The 25,798-nt window shown below is 37.6% G+C and overlaps 1 protein-coding gene across 6 annotated transcripts in view; it reads left to right on the top strand.

The window, feature by feature from the left end:
• The window catches only part of LOC129649800 (uncharacterized), a 210,774-nt gene that overhangs the window by 100,082 nt on the left and 84,894 nt on the right, over positions 1-25,798 (top strand). For 3 of the 6 annotated variants that reach the window (XR_008713285.1, XR_008713286.1, XM_055577657.1), the window contains one exon: positions 21,837-22,413. The exons of the other annotated variants lie outside the window; for them this stretch is intronic. Coding sequence is in view for 1 of the 3 variants with exons in the window: in XM_055577657.1 (XP_055433632.1) it covers positions 21,837-21,974 (138 nt within the window). In the remaining 2 variants the exon portion in view is untranslated. Of the gene's footprint in view, positions 1-21,836; positions 22,414-25,798 lie in introns of those variants that run through there. 6 annotated transcript variants of the gene reach the window in all.

Here is a 25,798-nt window from a genome sequence, read left to right as displayed (position 1 = left end):
ACTCAGAATGGCACCAGGCCCCTCACCCATAAGATGCATTTTGGGATAATCTTTGCACCAGGTGATTCATCCCGGTCCATAAAACGACTGACTTGAATCTTGTAGAAGGGCAGATTATCATACAAATAGTTTTGTTTACATAGATTATGGGAACAATATCTGAGTATAACATACTGGTTTGTCAAGTAGGTTCTGAGCCATTAGGCGGAACCGACTTGAAGACAGAGTCTGGGGTAAATGCATAGTACATTAGCATAGCTTAAGACAAACATGTCCATAAGGAAAAGGCATTGGTTAACTCAAGGTTTGAGAATAGTTAACTTCAGATGAAACCAGGTGTCATTATGGCAACACAGTATTTTAAGAGAAACCTCCTTTTAAATTTGTATACAGAAGGAAAAAAAAAAAAATCCCTAGTTTGTTTCCTCCTCCTGCTTAAGAGAGATAAAAATGTCTGACGCTTGCAGCCTATTTCCTCCGTGTGGAGACCCCTGGCCTTCCTGCCTGTTACCCTCTCATATCTGAGTGTGTTATTTCTCCTGCCAGTCTTGATGCCAGCTTGAGTCATCCAGCCCAGCATTTCTCATGATGTACTCTGCAAATAACTTAATCTTGAGAGGGACTTCAGAATTGTCAGAATTCTTGAGAATTCAGCCCCTGTTGTTGTTGTGTAGTTGCTAAGTCATGTTTGACTCTTTGCGACCCTATGGACTGCAGCAAGTCAGGCTCCCCTGCCCTTTACTGTCTCTCGAAGTTTGCTCAGATTCATGACCATTGAGTCAGTGATGCTATCTAACCATCTCAAATATTGCTGCCTCCTTCTCCTTTTGCCATCAGTCTTTCCAGCATCAAGGTCTTTTCCAGTGAGTCAGCCCTTCGCAGCAGGTAGCCAAATTATTAGAGCTTCAGCATCAATTCAGCCCATAGCTATTCCCAAATGATACAAACTTGCCTTAGGTCATCTAAAACTAGCAGTATTCATATATTATCTACATTTACAAGTAATTGTAATAATTCTATATAAGTAGGACCCTGGTTATGATTAACTAAATTATGTAGCACCCTTATGCAGACCAAATACTGACCTATAATAGCTATCATATGGCTTCTCTATATTTTTAAAGGCTTACAACACAATAAGCCATTGCCTGACGTCTATAAAATTTTTTCAATATATGGCATAAATGGGATATAAAAATAAGAAAAGATGAGTATTTTATCTCAATGAGACAATCGCTTAACTTTGAAGTAGCAAGGCAAGCGATCCATTTTTGCTTTCATCAGTTAAAATGGCCTTGCTGATTTCTAGAATTGTTATTCATCTACTAGTGATAGAAAACCGATGGTCAGAGAACTTAAAAGAGGAAAAAAGAATATTGAAAATTTGATGAGTTCAAGATGAGAAGTGTTCAGAATCATTAAACTCATTCACAGAGGATTTTATCTATATCTTTCCAACAGGACACTCCATCAAGTAAAAGACTCCAAATTTAATTATCATCCTGTTATTATGCTTTCTAGAGAATGAAAGTATTCTTGTGACAATTTAATTTCATAAAGTGATTGCTTACTAAGTCATCAAAATTTCAAGACTAATATATATTAGAGAGATGGATTTCACCAACAATTTCATGGAAACCACTTGTATTTATCTTCCATGAAGCTTATTTTAGATAGATGGATTGATATATTATGACTGATGCTAAAATCAAGCTTGGGATTGCCTATCTTTTGAGTTCAAAGTAATCTTGCTGGATACATGAAAGAAAAAAAAAGGAACAGTACTTTAAAAAGAAAGAAACAATATATTTTTTTGCAATTACTCTGAAGTGGTAAATCAGAGTAGATAAATACAATGAGCAGTAGTAAAAGGTATTAATTTTCTTCTTTGACTCTAATAATGAATTTTAACTAAGCACTTGTTTTCCATTTATGTTAGCACAACCATTCAGTATACAAATCACATAGACCTTTCATGTGCCTGTCAACTTCTATCATTTGTCAACTGCTTCTCTTTACAAAGTAAGAGTTTTAGAAATACATTACTCATGTGTCCCAGAAATCACAATTCTACATTCAGTGGAGGCTGAACTCTATAGTGAATAAAGGCAAATCAAAGCAGCCTTATTTATTCAGTGAACAAAAAGAGAGAAAAATGGTTTACATGTTCAAAGTAAATTGCATATTTTGCCTTTTTAGTTAAAGTACTTTAAAATTATTAAAATGTTTGATGCCTGTAACTTAGTGAATTGATTTTTATGTAGATCACTGTATGCTGTCCACAGTCTTGTTTAACTATGTCTTCATTTCATGTTGCACCGTCAGCACACCCATGACATTCATGGACGGAGTTAGGTCTGGACTGCATTCATGTAAGATTTCCCAGTGTTGGGGCTTGGCTGTCTCTCTCCTGAGGTAGAAATGAGGTCCTAGACCTGACCTCATGAACTTCCTCTGACTAATCCACTCTAGATATGCAGTGGTATGCACGGACTGTGTGGGTCAGTGTCCTCTATTTTGTGTTGTGGTACCAAACAGTCCCCACACCTGATGGTTTAAATCCACAAACACCAGTTTCTTCTTTGAAGATTGCATCCATCACCTATAATAGTGGCTGTTGTTGTCCCTAGGTTTCCAAGAGGGAGAACCAGGGTGAATATACTAACAGCAGGAGGAGAAGGAGAACAAAGGATATGTATTGACAATTAACTGTCCAGCCTGGAAGTGAGAAATGTCACCTTTGCTCCAAGCTCATGGGCCCAAACTAGTCATGGCTTCATCAATCAAAAGGCTTAGAATGTGCATAGTTCCTGTGTTATGGAAGAGGAGAGAAGTGGAAATATCTAGTGTACAGAACTTAGAACAACCACATTCCCTGACATCTTTATCTATTGAACTCACTACACACTCACACACACACACACACTCTCTCTCTCTCAGGTGGAAGAGATTCTGCCATTTTTCTTCCATATTTGTGAGGCCCCTCTCCAAAAAGGCAAGTTAGTTGTTATTTTTTTTTTTTTTAATTCCATTGGGGTATAGTTGACTTACAAGGTTGTGTTAGCTTCAAGTGTACAGCAAAGGGATTCAGTTATACATATATTCCTTCTTTTTCAGATTCTTTTCCTCTATAGTTTATTAAAGAATATTGAGTTCCTTGTGCTATACAGTAGGTCCTTGTTGATTATCTGTTTTATATATGGTAGTATATGTATGTTAATCTCAGGCTCCTAATTTATCACTTCCTCCCACATTTCTCCATTAGCAGTCATAAGTGTGATTTAAAGATATGTGAGTCTGTTTCTGTTTTGTAAATAAGTTCATTTGTATACATTTTTATTAGATTCCACATAGAAGCAATATCGTAATATTTTTCTTTGTCTGATTTACTTAGTGTGATAACCCCTTAGTCCATGTTGCTGCAAATGTCATTATCTCAATCTTTTATTACTAATATTCCATTGTATATATTTATCACGTTTTCTTTATCCATTCATCTCTCAGCAGACATTAGTTTGCTTCCAGGTCCTAGCTGTTATAAATGGTGCTGCTGTGAACATTAGGATACCTGTGTCCTTTCAAACTATGGTTTTCATTGGATGTATACCCAGTAAGCTAATTGTTTCCTGTCTTTTTTTTTTTTTTTTTTAACCTTAACACTGGAGGCTTTGCTAATGAGCATTGTGAGTTTAAGATATTATGATAGATATTGTTAGAGTTCTCCACAGAAACAGAGAAATGGGATATCTGGACAGTTTGTTAGATAAATGGACAGTTCTGTTTTTAGAAAAACATGGGAAAGATTGCTTTTCTAGTAAGTTCTTTACCTAATCAGATGAAATCCAATCATATAATGGAGAGTGATTAGCTTAATTCAAAGTCTACTAATGTAAGTGTCAATTTCATCTAAAAAATACCTTCACAGAAATATCTACAATAATGTTTGACCAAATGTCTGGATACCATGGCTTCTAAGTTAACACATAGAATTAACATTTCAGATATTGTCAAATTGGAAAGATTATGTGCTAGCCAACCATCAAGAGGTGCTTCCCTGATGGATCAGACATAAAGAATCCTCCTGCTGGTACAGGAGATATGTGTTTGATGCCTGGTTTAGGAAAGCTCCTGGAGAAGGAAATGACAACCCACTCCAGTATTCTTGCCTGGGAAATCCCATGGACAGAGGAGCCTGGTGGGCTACAGTCCATGGGTGGAAAAAGAGTTGGACTCAACTGAGTGACTAAACATCAACAAACCATCTGGATTAAGGTAAATAGAATTCCTTACTGTGGTAGCCACTGCCCCACATGGCAACCAGTAGATCATGATGCACAGGAATCCGTGGTGATAATTACCAATACTGTTCTATGAGTCAGACTGATGGGGAGACAATGAGGTTACATTTTAAAATATCATAAAAATCTACTGGATAGAAAGTCAGCAGCTCCACAGTGGAAAACCATAATTTGGTTTCTAGTGTCCAGAGTGAGCATTTCTCATGCCCAGATATCACTTATTAAAAGATAATTGAGTTCTCCTGTGGAAGGAAACTAAAGTACCACTGCTGCTGCTAAGTTGCTTCAGTCGTGTCTGACTCTGTGCGACCCCATAGATGGCAGCCCACCAGGCTCCCCCATCCCTGGGATTCTCCAGGCAAAGACACTGGAGTAGGTTGCCATTTCCTTCTCCAATGCATAAAAGTGAAAAGTGAAAGTGAAGTTGCTCATTCGTGTCCGACTCTTAGCAACACCATGGACTGCAGCCCACCAGGCTTCTCCGTCCATGGGATTTTCCAGGCAAGAGTACTGGAGTGGGGTGCCATTGCCTTATCCGAAAGTACCACTAGATCTGTACAAAATTATCTCCCCAATCTTTCTCCAATGGACCTAAAGCCAGTGACCTGTAAGACTTTAAATTAGGAAGGGGACCACCCAGATCTTTTCAGGGTTAGTAGGTGCAGAACATGAGCTGACAGTGATTCTAGGAGAACCAAAGTGCTATTATACATTTTTGGCTGGGGAGGTTGGAATTGCTTTTATTGGGATGAGTGCAGCAGGCCCGCAGTGCTATTATACTTTAACTGTTGGACTGCAGCTAAATGGTGGCCAGGAGATCCATAGACTCTTGGTCCAAGTTCCTCTCAAAGGGGATTCAGCAGGTCTGGAGAACTATCCAACTTCCCTACCACCACCCAGGACTTAAGTACATAATACAGATAAATATACAAAATATCATATCAATTCCCTAATTTTGGGGGTATAAAAGTGTAACTGAAGAAAGGGAGATGTGAGGAACCCTAAAACTCCATAACTCATTCAAATGGAAAAAAAGTAATCAGAAGCAAAATGACCTTCTGAGTGGGACACCAAAGGTGAATGCTCCCTCAAAGACACAAAGCATTCAGTCATGTTGGACTCTATCATGGCCTCCATCTAATTCAGTTATAGGATTTTTGATAAGTAAACAGATGGATCCTGGTGGGTGGCTGAGAACTACCAAAAAATTAAGTATATGAAACCCCAGTGCTGTTCTGTGCTGGATGCAATATCATTACCAGAAGAGATCAATAAATACTGTACTTTTTGGTAAGCTTTTATTGATTTGGAAAATGTGTTCTTTTCTAGTCTCCAGAAGAAAGAGCACAAAAGTAGTTCAAATCCACCTGGGAAGATTTATAGAAAATCCACTCTCTGAGGTTAACTCCATTCTCTGTAGATGAGCAGACTTTCCTTACCTTGTCACCTGTTAGAATGTCACTGTGGTTCTTTATTTTCATCCTCTCCTGTGAACTGGATTTGATGAGCAGAGGATCACAAATAATTTGGTAGCAAATGTGCCGTGAGTAAGAGAGAAACTGTGCACATTATGGTACTGCCTATGTTTTGTTGCTCAGTTGTGCCTGACCCTTTGTGACCCAAGGACTGCAGCCCACCAGGCTCCTCTGTCCATGGATTTCCCAGGCAAGAACACTGGAATCGGTTGCCATTTTCTTCTCCAGGGGATCCTCCTGACCCAGGGATCAAACTCATACCTCCTGTATCTCCTGCATTGCAGGTGGATTCTTTACCCACTGAATCATTAAAGAAGCTCAGTCTCATGACTTTTGTTTATGTCCAGCCTACAGAAGGAAAAACTTGAACCTGGATTGTAGGGTCATAGGTGATTTACCTTGATATGACAGTGAGGTCAAAAATGAGTGGGGCTACATTGAAGTTCCATTCTGGTGTAACTGTGAAGGAAAATGATGAGTAGGGAGTAGGTAGACTACTAAGTGGGTAGACTTTTAATGCGCTTGGACATCTGTGTTATATATAGAGGAATGTGTGGTCTGAGCTAAGAATGTATGTAGATTCTTGGTTAGTAGTAAATGGTTGCACACTGGCACAGATTAGGAGGTTAGAGAGAGGCAGTTTTGGGGAAGAGGTATGAGGACATGAGGTGCTCAGATATTGTACTTTACACTGATTTCCACCAGAGAGCTCCTCAGAGAGGAAGCATTCACCTTAAGGTGGGGAGCCAACCTCTGTCTTCAGTAGCCCCCCTACTGCTTGATAAACCCATTAATAAGAAAACCACAGTACCAGCATATACTACCTCCCTTCAAATATTTTTAGCCATAGTTAGTACTAAATTTCAGACCTGTCAGCTGTGTAGACAAAGCTGTGTAACCTGGGTTATGGTTCAGATCATTAAGGGAAATAAATAGTCACTTGTCAAAATAACTATATCAGATGTCTTCCAGGCATAAGATCCAAGTATATTAGACAGGATAAAATGACTTTATACCAGAAGAAAACACTGGTGAATTCTTCCATACATTAGCAGTATAAGAAAGCTTCCAAAGACTCAAAATCCTGAAAAGATAATGGAAGAAGGATGAGTTCTATAGGACTGACATATAGAGAAATGAAGGGAGAGAGATAATGAGAGAGAGAGAAAGAAAGGAAATAGAAGAAAAAGAAAAGAAACAATTCTCAGGACAGTTGCAATTTTTAAAACTTACTTTCTTGAAGTAAGTTTTACAGTATTGTATTAATTTCTGTACACAAAGTGATTCAGATACACACACACACACACACACACACATCAGTTCAGTTCAGTTCAGTCACTCAGTCGTGTCGGAGTCTTTGCAACCTCATGTACCAAAGCATGTCAGGCTTCCCTGTCCATCACCAACTCCCGGACCTTGCTCAAACTCATGTCCATTGAGATGGTGATGTCATCCAACCATCTCATCCTCTGTCGTCCCCTTCTCCTCCTGCCTTCAACCTTTCCCAGCATGAGGGTCTTTTCCAATGAGTCGGCTCTTCAGATCAGGTCAAAGTATTGGAGTTTCAGCTTCAGCATCAGTCCTTCCAATGAATATTCAGGACTGAATTCCTTTAGGATGGACTGGTTGGATCTCCTTGCAGTCCAAGGGACTCTCACGAGTCTTCTCCAACACCAGAGTTCAAAAGCATCAATTCTTTGCACTCAGCTTTCTTTATAGTCCAACTCTCACATCCATACATGACTACTGGAAAAACCATAGCTTTAGCTAGATGGACCTTTGTTGGTAAAGTAATGTCTCTCTCTCTCTCTCATATGTATATGTGTGTGTGTATATATATATATATATATATACACACACACACACACATACTGCTGTACTATTCTTAGGCTTCCCTGGTGACTCAGCTGGTAAAGAATCTGCCTATAATATAGGAGACCTGGGTTCAATCCCTGGGTTGGTAAGATCCCCTGGAGAAGGAAAAGGGTACCCACTGCAGTGTTCTGGCCTGGAGAATTCCATGGACTCTATAGTCCATAGGGTTGCAAAAAAAAGTCAGACTGCAAAGAGTCAGACATGACTGAGCAAATGAACTGAACTGATATATATATATATATATATATATATATATATATATATATATATATATATAGAGAGAGAGAGAGAGAGAGAGAGAGAGAGAGAGAGAGAGAATTTTTCAGTATGGTCTGTCATAGTTCCCTGTGCTATGTGGTACAACCTTGTTGCTTATCTATTCTATATATAATAGTCTGCATTTATAAATTCCATACTTCCAATCCATCCCTCTCCTACACCCCACTTGGCAACTGCAAGTTTGTTCTCTAGGTCTATGAATCTGTTTCTGTTTCATAGATAATTTCATTAAAAATAGCCACACATAGCAAAGGCAAAATTGCTCCATAAGCAGTACTTTAACAAGATAAATGGAAAAAGCTGAATATAATTGCAATTCATATCATAGAAAATCATTATTCCTGATATGTAAAAACATTATCAAAAGAAAATACAAAGAACAACAATTATTTGGAAAAATGACAAGTAATAGAAGTATGGCATTCAAAGAAAAAGAAATGTAGTGGATAAAATGAATGCTTAAAAATATGTTATCTATAGAGAAAAAATAGAGATGGTAACTCAGTATCTTTAAATCTACATGTTTTTGCTTGATACTGAAACTGAATGAATATTTGTTCAATTATAAAATGAAACCAACATTTAAAAAAGTGATACCTAAAATCCAAAGGAAAGAGACCCAAGTCCATTTCCCTGGGTGTCTATGGCTTAGTCAAACAGAGTAAATGTTCCAAGGTATTTTAAAGATCCCTACTGCGTTATAAGCCAAGAACAAAATGAACTGTAAGAAAGACTTAAACACTTTTTCATAACCATATTTAATTGATAATATTTGTTACTTTGAACCTATTAGGTATCAGATCAGATCAGATCAGTCGCTCATGTGTCCGACTCTTTGCGACCCCATGAATCGCAGTAAGCCAGGCCTCCCTGTCCATCACCAACTCCCGGAGTTCACTCAGACTCACGTCCATCGAGTCAGTGATGTCATTCAGCCGTCTCATCCTCTGTCGTCCCCTTCTCCTCCTGCCCCCAATCCCTCCCAGCATCAGAGTCTTTTCCAATGAGTCAACTCTTCGCATGAGATGGCCAAAGTACTGGAGTTTCAGCTTTAGCATCATTCCTTCCAAGGAAATCCCAGGGCTGATCTCCTTCAGAATGGACTGGTTGGATCTCCTTGCAGTCCAAGGGACTCTCAAGAGTCTTCTCCAACACCACGGTTCAAAAGCATCAATTCTTTGGCACTCAGCTTTCTTCACAGTCCAACCCTCACATCTATACATGACCATTGGAAAAACCATAGCCTTGACTAGATGAAACTTCATTGGCAAAATAATGTCTCTGCTTTTGAATATGCTATCTAGGTTGGTCATAACTTTCCTTCCAAGGAGTAAGCGTCTTTTAATTTCATGGCTGCAGTCACCATCTGCAGTGATTTTGGAGCCCAGAAAAATAAAGTCTGACACTGTTTCCACTGTTTCCCCATCTATTTCCCATGAAGGGATGGGGCCGGATGCCATGATCTTCGTTTTCTAAATGTTGAGCTTTAAGCCAACTTTTTCATTCTCCACTTTCACTTTCATCAAGAGGCTTTTTAGTTCCTCTTCACTTTCTGCCATAAGGGTGGTGTCATCTGCATATCTGAGGCTATTGATATTTCTCCCAGCAATCTTGATTCCAGCTTGTGTTTCTTCCAGTCCAGCGTTTCTCATGATGTACTCTGCATAGAAATTAAATAAACAGGGTGACAATATACAGCCTTGACAAACTCCTTTTCCTATTTGGAACCAGTCTGTTGTTCCATGTCCAGTTCTAACTGTTGCTTCCTTACCTGCATACAAATTTCTCAAGAGGCAGGTCAAGTGGTCTGGTATTCCCATCTCTTTCAGAATTTTCCACAGTTTATTTGATCCACATAGTCAAAGGCTTTGGCATAGTCAATAAAGCAGAAATAGATGTTTTTATGGAACTCTCTTGCTTTTTCCATGATTCAGTGGATGTTTGATCTCTGGTTCCTCTGCCTTTTCTAAAACCAGCTTGAACATCAGGAAGTTCACGGTTCACATATTGTTGAATCTTGGCTTGGAGAATTTTGAGCATTACTTTACTAGCGTGTGAGATGAGTGCAATTGTGCAGTAGTTTGAGCATTCTTTGGCATTGCCTTTCTTTGGGATTGGAATGAAAACTGACCTTTTCCAGTCCTGTGGCCACTGCTGAGTTTTCCAGGTTTGCTGGCATATTGAGTGTGGCACTTTCACAGCATCATCTTTCAGGATTTGGAATAGCTCACGGAATTCTGGAGAAGGCAATGGCACCCCACTGCAGTACTTTTGTCTAGAAAATCCCACGGATGGAGGAGCCTGGTAGGCTGCAGTCCATGGGGTCGCTAAGAGTCGGACACGACTGAGCGACTTCACTTTCACTTTTCACTTTCATGCATTGGAGAAGGAAATGGCAACCCACTCCAGTGTTCTTGCCTGGAGAATCTCAGGGACGGGAAACCTGGTGGGCTGCCATCTATGGGGTCACACAGAGTCGGACATGACTGAAACGACTTAGCAGCAGCAGCAGCAACTGGAATTGTATCACCTCCACTAGCTTTGTTCGTAGTGATGCTTTCTAAGGCCCACTTGACTTCACATTCCAGGATGTCTGGCTCTAGGTCAGTGATCCCACCATCGTGATTATCTGGGTCGTGAAAATCTTTTTTGTACAGTTCTTCTGTGTATTCTTGCCATCTCTTCTTAATATCTTCTGCTTCTGTTAGGTCCATACCATTTCTGTCCTTTATCGAGCCCATCTTTGCATGAAATGTTCCTTTGGTATCTCTGATTTTCTTGAAGAGATCTCTAGTCTTTCCCATTCTGTCATTTTCCTCTATTTCTTTGCATTGATTGTTGAAGAAGGCTTTATCTCTTCTTGCTATTCTTTGGAACTCTGCATTCAGATGTTTATATCTTTCCTTTAGTGTATACCTCTGAATCATATATATGTATGTATATATGCATATGTATATACATATGCATAAATTTGATAAAAATAAGTATATTAATATCATATGCAAATAAGAGTCTTGTAATAAGAGAAAAACACAAAAATCAAATTATATCAAAACTCTGAAATAGGTAAAATATTGTAATTCTAAATTTGAATGGGAGATACTAATCACGAATTCATGTTGTATTTTCATTTAAAATGACAAAATAAACATATATAAATTATATATGATATTCATTATAAACATATGCATACATATATGTACAGTTTTCCCCTCTACTCTCACCTCCAAAGATCCAGAATAAATGATAATTCAATAGCTTTAATTATTCCAAATATCTACATTGTGGTTTCTAATGCCATTTCTCATTCAGGGGAACTAGTGTTCCTTAGATAGGTGGCTGATTTTAGATCTGGAGCAAGACATATACAAATGAAAAAAGTGGTATTATCATCCAGAAATCAAAGGATCTTTGAAAAATTTTTGAATTCACCATAAAAAAGCGCCAATGTCAACTTTTCAATGTCAACTTGAAAAGGCTCCCATTTACCAAAGATGAGACAATGCAAGAAATGAAAATAAGCCCACATTGTGCTGACTTTGATATGTAAACTCTGTCTTGGGCAACAAAAAGTTGATGAGAAGGTTTCTTCTTTCTATGAGAATTCTGTTAATAAATGATATAATTACAATATAACATTTGTAGAACCCCAAATGTGATAATAGAATATATCATCCATGACTTCTAAAATCATTAAATTTAAAAACCAATGGGAATTTTATAATATACAAATGGAAACACTTTATTCCACTGATCAATTTTACCATCAAAACAAAAAACACAGCTATAACTGAAGTGTCTTCTGATACAATGCAAGCAGAAATATGTAGAACCAAATATGATATATTCTTGACAAAAATCAAACCTAAATCTGAGCAAGCCTCTTCATCTGAACACCAGTTTATCAGAGCATGGATAGAATATATTATACAAACAGTGGGATCCAGTCAGCCAAACCTAGATGATCACTCTACAAGGAAAATGTAATGGTTTTCTTCATAACAAATGGCAAGAAGAAAATATAAGAGGGGACTCTAGATTTTAAAAAAATCTAGCAAGCAAATTCAATAAATGGATTGTGAATCCTGATTTGAGCCAACCAGCTTAAAAATGTGATAATGAATTTAAATAATGCCTGTGTGCTTGATAATATTATGGCAGTTGTGTTAATATGTTTAAGAGTTTAGCTCATTATTTGTGTGATGTGGTGTAATACATGAAAAACATATTTAACTATATTCAAATTTGTTGCATTATAGATGACTTGAAAAACATTTACATTTGCTTAATTTTTTACTTTGAGATTAAATCCATGACTAACGGTAGGTAACATTATAAATTCATTCAGTATATAAGCCCTACAACTATAATTTGCATATGAAAATACTTTTCCTAAAAACAGCAGAGTAATCAAACAAAATTAATTGTTTATTGTTGCTCCTTTGTCTAGGTGAAGTGACTCCAATGGTCAATGAAAAAAAAAAAAAAAAAACTTTAAAAAATTTTAATTTCTCTCTTTGTCATTTCTTATAATTATTAACTTATAGTCTCTTCCATGACTGTATACCTTAAATAAACATAAAGAGCTGGTCAAAAATATTATATTTCCACAGGTGGTGACTATCCTTGTGATTATACTGGACACACTGTATACTCTAGAATGATTCCCTCATTTCAACATCTTTAACTGGATCACACCTGTGAAGTCCCTGTTACCACTTAGAGTAACATATTTAAAGATTCTGAGGATTAAAACAGGGAGATCTTTTATACCTGCAGACCTACCACACTATAATATTCATCTGTGATTTCTTTGCAAATTACAAATACATTTGAGCTTTTGCGTGTATATATTTTTTGTTATCATCATTTTCAATCTATCAGGAGTTTCAGTCAAAAAGATCATTTCTATTTTGGTCTTTTTCTAACTTAACTTTTCATTACATGCCAACAAATGATAAAAGTGAGACAAACAACAACACTGACAAGATTACCAGATGGATCTTGGATAGGGTGTCACCAGGAAGCAGGAGTTTATCTAGTTATTTTTGTGCTGTTGTGTGAGACGTGAGAAAAATGAAAATTTTGCGGGGTTGGTTTTAAAAGATAACACTTTCTATCATATCCATGTTGACTTTTATTAAATTAAGATATAGCACATACTATGTGCCAGACGCCATCCTGAGACTGTATAAATATCACTGTAGTTTCCCTTCAAGTACTCTTTCCAGCCTTGTTACAAGTGAGGAAACCAAAGCACAGAGAGTTCAGATGCACTGGTTAAATGGCCCAGGCACTGAGTGGTGGAACTGGAGTTCACACCCGAGCAAGAGCAGAGCCTTTAGATTTAGCCATCACACTAGGGCTGTCTGTGAGTCAGCAAGCACAAGTGGATATTAAAGCAATGAACTTTACTGTATTGTTATATCAGTTGCCAAGTCATGTCCGACTCTCTGTGATCCCATGAACTGCATTGTGCCAGGCTTCCCTGTCCTTCACTATCTCCCTAGTTAGCAAAACCTCATGTCCATTGACTTGGTGATGCCATCCAACCATCTTATCCTTTGTCACCCCCTTCTTGCTCTCAATCTTTCCCAGAATCAGGGTCTTTTCCAGTGAATTGGATCTTCACATCAGGTGGCCGGTATTAGAGCTTCAGCTTCAGCATTAGTCCTTCCAATGAATATTCAGGATTAATTTCCTTTAGAAATGACTGGTTTAATTTCCTTGTAGTCCAAGGGACTCTCAAGAGTCTTTTCCAGTACCACAGTTCAAAAACATCAATTCTTCACCACTCAGCCTTCTTTATGGTCCAACTTTCACAGCCATACATGACTATTGGAAAAACCATGGCTTTGAGTATACAGACTTTGTCAGTAAAGTGATGTCTCTGCTTTTTAATATGTTTGTAATAGTTTTTCATCCAAGGAGCAAGCATCTTTTAATTTTATGGTTGCAGACAATGTCTGCAGTGATTTTGGATTCTAAGAAAATAAAATATGTCACCGTTTCCGCTTTTCCCCATCTATTTGCCATGAAGTGATGGGACCAGATGCCATGCTGTTCATTTTTTGAATATTGAGTTTTAGGTCAGGTTTTTCACTCCTCTTTCATATTCATCAAGAGGCTCTTCAGTTCCTCTTTGCTTACTGTCATTAAAGTGGTATCATCTCCATATCTCAGGTTGTTGATACTTCTCCAGGCAGTCTTGATTCCAGCTTGTGAACGTCCAGCCTGGCATTTCACATGATGTACACTGTATAGAAGTTTAATAAGCAGGGTAACAATAAACAGGTTGACATACTCCTTTGCCAGTTTGGAAACAGTCCATTGTTCCATGTTCAGTACTAACTGTTGCTTCTTGTCCTGCATACAGATTTCTCAGGAGGTGGGTAAGATGATCTGGTATTCCCATCTCTTTAAGAATTTTCCACTGTTTATTGTGATGCACACAGTTGAAGGCTTTAGCATAGTCAGTGAAGCAGAAGTAGATTCTTTTTTGAATCCCCTTTCTTTTTCTATGGTCCAGTGGACATTGGCAATTTGATCTCTGATTCCTCTGCCTTTTCTAAATCCAGCTTGTGCATCTGGAATTTATCAATTCACATACTGAAGCCTAGCTTGAAGGATTTGGGCATGGTCTTGCTAGCATGTGAAATGAATGCAATTGTACAGTAGTCTGAACATTTTTTGGTGTTGCCTGTCTTTGGGATTTAAAAGCAAACTTACTTTTTCCAGTCATGTGGCCACTGCTGTGTTTTCCAAATTTGCTAGCATATTGAATTTAGTACTTTAACATCAAATCTTTTAGGATTTGAAATAGCTTAGCTGGAATTCCATAAATTCCAAACAAACCTTCATAGCTTTGCTTGTAGTGATGCTTCCTAAGGCCCATCTGATTTTACACTCTAGGATGTCTGGCTCTACGTGAGTGATCACACCATTGTGGCTATCTGAGTCATTAAGAACTTTTTGGACAGTTCTTCTGTGTATTCTTGCCACCTTTTTTTAAATATGTTATGCTCCTATTGGATCCATACCTTTTCTGTTCTTTACTGTGCCTGTATTTGCATGAAATTTTCCCTTGGAATCTCTAATTTTCTTGAAGAGATCTCCAATCTTTCCCATCCTACTGTTTCTTTGCATTGTTCACTTAAGTAGGCTTTCTTATATCTCCTTGCTATTCTCTGAACTCTGCATTCAGTTGGGTATATCTTTCCCTTTCTCCTTTGCTTTTCACTTCTCTTCTTTTCTCAGATATTTGTAAGGCCTCTTCAGACAACCATTTTGCCTTCTTGCATTTCTTTATCTTGGGGATGGTTTTGTTCACATCTTGTACAATGTTACAAATCTCCATCCATAGTTCTTCAGGCACTCTATCAGATCTAATCCATTGAATCTATTTGTCACCTCCACTGTATAACCATAAAGGATTTGATTTAGGTCATACCTGAATGTTGTTCTTGTGGTTTTCCCTACTTTCTTCCAATTAAGTCTGAATTTTACAATAATGAGCTGATGATCCAAGCTATAGTCAGCTCCTGGTCTTGTTTTTGCTGACTGTACAGAGCAAAAATATACCATCTTTAGCTGCAAAGAATATAATCAATCTGATTTCAGTATTGACCATCTGGTGATGTCCATGTGTAGAGTTGTCTCTTGTGTTCTTGGAAGACAGTGTTTGCTATGACAAGTACATTCTCTTGGCAAAACTGTTAGTCTAGGTCCTGCTTTATTTTGTACTCCAAGGCCAAACTTGCCTATTATTCCAGGTATCTCTTGACTTTCTTGACTGCCTACTTTTGAATTCCAGTCCCCTGTGATGAAAAGGACATTTTTTTTTTCCTTTTGGTGATAGTTCTAGAAAGTCTTATATCTCTTCATAGAATTGTTCAACTTCAGCTTCTTTGGCATTAGTTGTTGGGGCATAGGCTTGGATCACTGTGTTGTTGAATGGTTTGCCTTGAAAATGAACAAAGATCATTCTGTCATTTTTGAGACTGCACCCAAGTACTGCATTTCAGAATCTCTTTTTGAGTATGAGGGCCACTCCATTTCTTCTAAGGGTAGTAGATTTCTGCTAGAAAGAAATAGGCTACTATTTCTTCTAATAGCAAACAGTAACGGATATAATGATCACCTGAATTAAACTTGCCCATTTCCATGTGTCTGGTGGTGTCATTTTTCCTTGGCTCTGATCTTCATTCTTTCTGGAGGTATTTCTCTGCTCTTCTCCAGTAGTCTATTGGACACCTACCAACCTGGGAGGCTCATCTTTCAGTGTCATACATGTTTGCCTTTTCACACTGTTCAAGAGGTTCTCCAACCATGAACACTGATTTGGTTTGCCATTCTCTTCTCCAGTAGACCACATTTTGTCAGGCCCTGACTAGCAGGAACATGCCCTTCAGCTGATCCATGTAGCTGGAGGACATGCCAGGAAAGCTAGTTGTCCAACTGTTGGTCCTCTTGAATGTGTAAACTTACTCTGGCTTCTGGGTGTTGGTCAATGTGCTACCCAACAGCCTGGGCAAAGGCCCTGCTGGAGCTGTTGGCTGGAGCCAGTCAATGCTGGAGAATGCACAGGAATGGAGGGCTCTCTGCTGACACTGGAGCTTCTTCCATCGCTAGCCCCTAGATACAGGAAGCTTGTTTCATCCATAAAGAAAGATATTCATCCCAACTTACGGTCAAGGTATAAGTATCTTTGGGTTTGGGTGCCAGGGTCGATGCCCTTCACAGCCATCGTTTACAGACTCAACATGTATCTTGAGTGACCTGTGCCTAGCCATTGAGTTCAGATCACTTATCCAGACTCTTCCTTTAATTTAATTTCACTCAAATATCTCAAGTCTCTAGTACATCAAAACTATGAAAATAATTACAAATTTCAACAGGAAATGATTGAAGGTAAAAATGATTTAAAGATTGAATTACCTAATGGGAGATGCCATGTGCATACATACACACATTTATGTGTCATGTCTGTTACATAACAAAAATATATTTGAGTGTGTGAAAGTGTTAGTCATTCAGTTGTGTCTGACATTTTGTGGCCCCATGGACTGTAGCCTGCCAGGCTCCTCTGTCCATGGGATTCTCTAGGCAAGAACACTGGAGTGAGTAGCTCTTCCCTTCATATTTGAGTATATGCACAATTGTAAATACATAAACTTGGAAGAAAAGTTATGACCAACCTAGATAGCATATTGAAAAGCAGAGACATTACTTCGCCAACAAAGGTCCGTCTAGTAAACGCTATGGTTTTTCCAGTGGTCATGTATGGGTGTAAGATTGGACTGTGAAGAAAGCTGAGTGCTGAAGAACTGATGCTTTTTAACTGTGGTGTTGTAGAAGACTCTTGAGAGTCCCTTGGACTGCAAGGAGATCCAACCAGTCCATTCTTAAGGGGATCAGCCCTGGGATTTCTTTGGAAGGAATTATGCTAAAGCTGAAACTCCAGTACTTTGGCCACCTTATGCAAAGAGTTGACTCATTGGAAAAGACTCTGATGCTGGGAGGGATTGGGGGCAGGAGGAGAAGGGGACGACAGAGGATGAGACGGCTGGATGGCATCACGGACTCGATGGACGTGAGTCTGAGTTGGTGATGGACAGGGAGGCCTGGTGTGCTGTGATTCATGGGGTTGCAAAGAGTCGGACACAACTGAGTGACTGAACTGAACTGAACTGAGCTGATACATGTGGTATGTACACATGTGTACATATACCTTATATTGCTGCTGCTGCTGCTGCTAAGTCTCTTCAGTCTTGTCCGACTCTGTGCGACCCCATAGACGGCAGCCCATCAGGCTCCCCCATCCCTGGGATTCTCCAGGCAAGAACACTGGAGTGGGTTGCCATTTCCTTCTCCAATGCATGAAAGTGAAAAGTGAAAGTGAAGTTGCTCAGTCGTGTCCGACTCTTAGCGAACCCATGGACTGAGCCTACCAGGCTCCTCCGTCCATGGGATTTTCCAGGCAAGAGTAGTGGAGTGGGGTGCCATTGCCTTCTCTGATACCTTATATTATGAACTACCATTTCAGAAGTATAAATTAATGTCTTAAAAATAATATAAAGCACTTACATCACTTAACAGCAACCAATGCAAAAATAACATTTCTGGTTAAAGTTCTTTTATAATAATATTAAATTTGCCTTGCTCAGCATGGCTTATATATTACCTACATCTTTATCTATTCATTCAAAATGTTGCAATGTAAATTTAGGTTATTTGAAGTTAAGAGGCTAAATTATTGCTAGTTTATTAAAACCAAATAGAAAGAGATAACTTCATAACATTTCTATGATTTCCAGAATTTTGCCAAAATATATTAACACTCTTGTAATTTAAAAATTTAGAGCTTTAGGAACAGGCAAACTGGTAGTAAGAATTTCAACTTCATTGTTTACTAACACAGCCAAAAAAATTTTTTATGTCAAAATTTACATATTTCTACTGCTTTAAATTATCCTAATAATAGTGATTTTTATTTTATTCTATACTCAATTTATTTTTCCAAAAATCTTACTTCTAAAAATTGGGTAAAAATTTCTTCCCTGGTCGGTAAAGAATCTGCCTGAAATGCAGGAGATCTGTGTTTGATCCCTGGGTTGGGAAGATCTCCTGGTGGAGGATATCGCAACCCACTCCAGTTTTCTTACGTGGAGAATCCCCGTAAACAGAGAAGCCTTGCCGGCTACAGTCCATGGGGTTGTACAGTCAGTCAGACATGACTGAGCAACTAAGCACATTATTAAAATATATATATATATATATATATATATATATATATATATATATAAAGTCATGAAATATATGCTTTTGTTTAGAGGATTTTGAGAATTTCTGCTTTTAAATTTCTTACCCCATTTTGCTTTGTGTATTGGCATATAATTAACAACAAAACAAGATTTTTTTTTAAAGCTTTCAAGGCAAATAGATCTTATAAAACAGATCTTGGGGAAATCTTATAAATTTAGGGGGAAAAAAGCCTCAAAAAGCAATAAAAACTTAAACAGCTCAATATAAAAATGTAGACAAAGGATTTGTATAGATGTTTATCCAAAGAGGATATATAAGTTGCCAATAAGTACATGAAAATATGATCAAGATCACTATTTTAGGGAAATGCAAAATTTAACCACAATAAGAAAATGATTCAGTTCAGTTTAGTTGAGTCACTCAGTCCTGTCCAACTCTTTGCAATCCCATGTACATGCACACCAGACTTCCCCGTTCATCACCAACTCCTCAAGCCTGCTCAAATTCATATCCATCAAATTGGTGATGCCATCCAACCGTCTCATCCTCTGACATCCCTTTCTACTCCTGCCTTCAATTGTTCCCAGCCTCAGGGTCTTTTCCAGTGAGTCAGTCCTTCATATCAGGTGGCAAAAGTATTGGAGCTTCAGCTTCAGCATCAGTCCTTCCAATGAGTATCCAGGACTGATTAATTTTACTTTAACTTAAAAATGAATCTAGGATGAAGGAATTGGCATATCTGATATAAACATTTTTCTACCACAAAAATATAACTACAAAAAACCAGTACATGAATGCAAGTGTGTGTGTGTGTGTGTGTGTGTGTGTGTGTGCCTACACAGGAGTGGACACACACATGTGCTCACATGGTAGAGTTGAAAGTATTAAGTGTGTGTAGGATACATTTCTTTTTACTACATGTTTCCATTTTGGATGTATTCAGACTCTATTGCTTCATTAGATAAGGAAATCAGCAAAAACAAATATATGTTCTCACCTCATTTTTCCATATCTCTTGTCTTTATTTAGTTAAATTATACATTTTACCACTTAATTTTATTCACATTTAGTTTTAAATGTTGTTCCTTCTGGAGAAGGAAATGGCAACTCACTCTAGTACTCTTGCCTGGAAAATCCCATGGATGGAGGAGCCTGGTAAACTACAGTCCATGGGGTCACAAAGAGTTGGACATGACTGAGCGACTTCACTTTATTTTTACTTTTATAAATGTTGTAGTGTGAGTAACTCAGTCGTGTCTGACTCTTTGCAGCCCCATGGATGTAGCCCGCCTGGGTCCTCAGTCCATGGGTTTCTCCAGGTAGTGCTGGAGTGGGTAGCCATTCCCTTCTCCAGAGGATCTTCCCAACCAGAGGATCAAACCAGAATTTCCTGCATTGCAGGCAGATTCTTTACCATCTGAGCCACCAGGGAAGCCTGTTCCTATAAATTCCCTCTCTCCATGAGTTCCAGTTCTATATTTATAGGAATTTAATGCCCATCAGTAGTTTAACTTTTCTGTTTCCAGAGTGTTTAATTTCCTTCATTTCATAGTCTGCATTGCACTGTCAGATCATTTTATTCTGACTTCTCATGTGTTTGAGAACATTAGTCTGTTAGCTTCATACCAAAGACCCTTTGGACAGTCATGGTACTGCACTTGTACCTGTAGACATTGTTCCATACATTTTGTTGTATTTCGTTGTTGTGAAGGCACTTAGATCCGAACTTCAAAGATTATTTGTCATTTTTATGTTTGGATATTCAGAGAATATGGTTTAGCTATAAGGTTCAGTAACGTCATCATTATCAGCTTTGAAGTTGATTTTTTTTTATTAATTTTTTTCCAAGGGAATATTATACAGTTTTTATTCAGGAGTTTGATTTTTCCTTTATTTCTGGAAAGCATGACTGTATTTGTCTTAGCATAATGTATTTGCCTGGTGTTTCATTCACTTATATCTCTTCTTTAAGAAGACTAGCATCTGTGTATTTTGGACTTCATTTTGCTGCCTTCCTTGTCAATTATCTGTCAAATCATTTTTATATGTGAGCTTTTTTCTATTTTGTTTCCTGGAGATTTTCAAGTTTGGTTACAATGCTTCTTTTCAGTTGTGTTTATTAACATTTCATTTTTCTAAGACAATTTTGTTTCTGCACACCTTTTGTTTTTATTTCATCTACCCTCAGTAACACCAACTCCATTTTAATCTCTATTTGCTATATCATAATCTCTTCTCTGAACCATTGTACTTCATTTTTACATTTTTAAATTTTTTGTGTTAATAGAAAAGTTAAAGTGTTTGGTTACATATATTTTTCTGTTATATTTTTCTCTGTAATAGTCATGTATTTTATTGGTTATCTACATTTGTTATGTCTTACTCATCTAATTTTAGCTTATGCGTCTGTCTTGTATTTTTTTTTTTCTTTGCAAGTTTGTGAGCTGAGGTCAGGCTAGGATAGGTATGGATTTCTGTGTGGTTATGGAGTAGAGCAATGTCCTTTGTGGGGTGTGTGTGTGTGTGTGATGTTTCCATGGAGAGAGAGGCTGCTAGGGTGCTCTGCAAGTCTTATGAGGATTTGTTCTAAGACCATATACAAATTGTTTCCTGCGGAAGCTTGTGATATTTTTTGTTCAATCTGCATACCAGTGAATTTGACCTTTATAGTATCTGAGTTGTAGTTGTGTTCCTTTCTTTTAAGTTTGAATAAAGCAGTAATATTTCTCAATATTCTTTCTCAGTGAAGTTGGAAATAGAGTAGTGAGCAAAAATGCCTTCCTTTGCCTATCAGATCTAGTGCTTGAAAAAAAAAATGTAATAACTTGCAAATTTTGAAAAGATATATCTCAACTTTTTCTTTTTTATTAAAGTACAATATTATGGGTTATGGGCATACAACATAATGATTCACAATTTTTAAAGGTTATACTCCACTTATAAAATATTGCTATGCTCCCTGTATTGTACAGTATACACTTGTAGCTTATTTTATACCTAATGGTTTGTAGCTCTTAATCCCCTCTGTATTGCCCTTCCCTGCTTCTCTTTCCCCTTTGGTAAACACTAGCTTGTTCTCTATGCTAGTGAGTCTGCTTTTTTTTTTTTTTTCATTATATTCACTATTTTTTTTTTTATTTTTTAGATTCCACTTATAAATGACGCCATACAATATAACATGATGCCTTCCAAGCCCATCCATGTTGCTGCAAATGGAAAAATTTCATTCCTTTTTATGACCTTATTAAAAAATAGAACTGAACAGACATTTTTCCAAAGATAAAATACAGAAGGTCAGCAGGCACATGAGAGGATGCTCAGCATCACTGGTCAGCAGGGAAATGCAAGTGAAAACCACATGAGGTATCAGCTCAAAACTGTCAGAATGGTTATCATCAAAAAACACAAATAACAAATATTGGAGATGGTGTGGAGAAAAGGGAACCTTCCTACACTGTTGGTGGGAATGTAAATTGGGGTGGCCACTTTGGAGAACAGTATGGAGGCTCCTCAAAAAACTAAAAATAGAACTGTCACATAACCTAGCAATTCTACTCCTGGGTATGTATGTGAAAAAAAAAAAAAAACAAAACAAAACCAGTGATTCAAAATGATCCACATACCTTGGTGTTCACTACAGTATCATTTATAATAACCAAGATACAGAAGCAACCCAGGTGTCCATTAATCAATGAATGGCTAAAGAAAGTATGGTATATATAGATAACAGAATACTGTCAGACAAACTGATATTGCTCAGTGGTGTCCAGTTGTTTGCAACTCCATGGACTGTATAGCCTGTCAGTTTCCTCTGTCCATGGGATTCTCCAGGCAAGAATACTGGAGTGGGTAGCCATTGCCTTCTCCAGGGGATATTTCTAACCTAGGGATCAAACCCAGGTCTCCAGCATTGCAGGCAAATTCTTTACTGTCTGAGCTACCAGGGAAGCCCAATGGAATACTACTCTACCATAAAACTCAGTCCACCTAGTTACACAGTCACTCTTCAGCTCATTCTTTCACACAGATTTTTATCATCGAAAAGCAAATATATAATTTTTTTGAAAGAAGAATTTTGTTTCATTCCTTTTTACAGTAGAATAGTATTCCATTAAAAAGGAATGAAACAAAATTCTTGTTTAAAAAAAAAATAAGTTTATATATTTGCTTTTTATTGCTCAAAATCTGTGTGATAGAATGAGCTAAAAAGTGACTGTGTAATTAGTTGCAACGAGTTAAGTAGACATTTGGGAATATCAAAGCATTTGAAGTACTAAGTTAGTAAAACTCCTATTTTATTATAAATTATTTCAAAGAAACAGTATTGATCTGAAATGAACAAAACAAATAGCATTATAAGGTTTCTAAGTAGTTTCATCCAGGTTTAAATTTGGTTTTGGGAACAATCTCTATATTTTAAAACAATAAAAGAAGCATGTATATCTGGACATGATCATCAGAAAGTTTTCCAGCAGTAATTACTTTTTTCTTTGCAAAGCTGAATAGTATCAAAATCACAAAATCAGCACATGTCCTCATATGTAATTATTATAAGCTTTAATATATACTCTTACATATCTTAGTAGCATCATTTGAAAAAAAAGAAATTTAGTTTTGACTAAAATTTAGACAGTCTTACAAACGTTTTGATTACATTATCACAATAGCTTTAGTTAAATTGTAAAGAACCTAGAAATACAGCTTGGCTTAGTAGTCATATTTTTAGGCACCTAAGAAGCAGGAAAATGTGAGATTTATGATTTTAATTAAAATGGATGGAAACAGAGTTTTACTTATAAAGCTTTTCAGTGATTTTTTTTTCCTGCATGAATTTTTCCAATAGTCCTAAAACCTTATTTTTATAGTCCTTACTCTGTAGTTAATAAACTCCATTGCTAGTACCCAAACTAGTTTTGTGAAGCAGTTTGACTTTACTTTATAAAGAATGAATAACATCATGTGAAAGATTTTATACATTTGGTATAACATTGCTGGACTTGTATGAATATGTCTCAATTTGAAAATATCTCTATCATTTTCATTTTTGTGATTTGCAGTATACTAATCACTGTGAAATATTTCTATATATGTGTTACAGTGTACAATCTAGAATACCATTAGACCAGGAGATTTTGTAGAAGGAATAATAGCTTTGGAAAGATCACTTTCCAGCAGGACCCAGCAATGTGTGTGTTTTTTAAATTATTTTTATTTATTTATTTTTGGCCATGCTGGGTGTTCATTGCTGCAAGGGCTTTTCTCTAGTTGTGTTGAGTGGGGGCTACTCTCCACTTGTGGTGTCTGGGCTTCTCATTGTTGTGGATCATGGACTCTAGGCACACAAGCTCTATAGTTGTAACACACAGGATTAATTTCTTCAAGACAGGTGGGATCTTCCCAAATCAATGATTGAACTGTCTCCTGCACTAACAGGTGGATTCTTTACCAATGAGTCACCAGGGAAGCTCCCCAGTAATGTATTGATGGATATTTTATCTTGTAGTTTGCAAGTTTAACTGGCCTAATCCAAAATACAATATCCAGGACAAAATTCTGCATTTAATTAAGAATTTCCATTAATTTCAAAATAAGACAATGCCTGCTCAAATATTTTAGGATAACAATAGAAATATCCGCACTATCATTTTATCATAGCATCTTATTAGAATGCTTTGTAGATGTGCTCAGCATATCAGTTTTTTAGATGAGATATTCTGGGTTAATACTAATGTCCTATTGCCCAAAGCCTGGCTTTCTTTTCACCAGTACCAATATCACTACTGACAAGTCAAGTTGCTTTGAACTGACAATCATCAGAGGGACAAGAGATAAACCTCATGTTATAGTCATTAACCTGGCTCACACTGGCTTTCCAAATCTGTGTTTAATTATGTAAATTTGATAGCTTGAAATCAACCATTGTGGGGGTTTTTGCACCATGGAAATCAGCAAATACCATAAATGAAGGCTTTTTTAAAAAATTTAAGATAACTGGTTTTTAAACATTTGCCAGCATGTCATGGCCTATTCACGCCAAGGAGAAATGAAAGTTTTCATTAATTCAGGATGTACATAGCAGGAGGGGACAGCAGGATGTTGTCTGTGAGTGTATCAATGCCCCAGTGACACTTAGAGTCGACCTTATGGAAGAATCAAGTGGTAATAAAGTGTCATGCAGGAGACAAGCCACAGTTCATTCAATGAAGTTGTGTCTTGTTAAGAAATTTCCCAAATCACTGTAGCTCCAGAAAGCTGCATGGAGCTTGAAGACATTGCTGTGAGTTCTGAAGCTATCAGTTCCTGGTTATGGGACTTTGGGAAGGTTTTGTGCCGCATTCAATACTCTTTCCCAATCAGCAAAATGTAAATAAGAGTGATTCCTCACTTAATACATTCTTTTAAAGATTGAGTAATACTTATACCAGGAGAGTTTCAAAGTACTGTCAACTACAAATCAGCACTGACTGTGGGCACTTGCCATCTACCTGTGTGTGTGTGTGTGTGTGTTAGTCATTCAGTCGTGTCTGTGTCTATCCATGGAATTCTCCAGGCAAGAAAACTGGAGTGGGTCACCATTCCCTTTTCCAGGAGATCTTCCCGTCCCAGGGATCAAACATTAGTCTCCTGCATTGCAGCTGGGTTCTTTACCGTCTGAACCACCAGGGAAGCCTGCCATCTACCTCTACAAGGATTAAATGTGTTGCTGCAGCTTCTGATTTTCAACACCTCCCGAAAAGAGTTCAGGGTGAAGAGCAGAAATGAGGTACTCTGTGCTCAGGGCAAAACTGGCAGGACAGGTCTTCAGATAGTTTGATATTTTCAGGAGCTGATTTTATAAGCCCAACTCTTGTATCTTCATATCTAGAAAAGCACTGAAATCCTTCACAGTGAATCTGCTCCTTGTGACTGGCAGTGCCCTTCTGCAAAAAATATGTGCTTGATCACATCCACTCCTCCTTCACCAAAATAACATATATGCTGACCTTCCTTCCTGCCTCTTTGGAGCAGTTTCTCAGAGTTGTCTGAGATGCTATCTCCCACTATAGTCCTCATTTGCCACAAGTAAAACTTGACTCACAACTCTCACATTGTGTGTATAAGTCGACA

This window comes from Bubalus kerabau, chromosome 4 (genome assembly GCF_029407905.1).
Source record: "Bubalus kerabau isolate K-KA32 ecotype Philippines breed swamp buffalo chromosome 4, PCC_UOA_SB_1v2, whole genome shotgun sequence".
Classification (NCBI taxonomy): domain Eukaryota; kingdom Metazoa; phylum Chordata; class Mammalia; order Artiodactyla; family Bovidae; genus Bubalus; species Bubalus kerabau.
The sequence above is the reverse complement of the archived record's forward strand: the minus strand, read 5'-3'. Positions and strand labels throughout refer to the sequence as shown.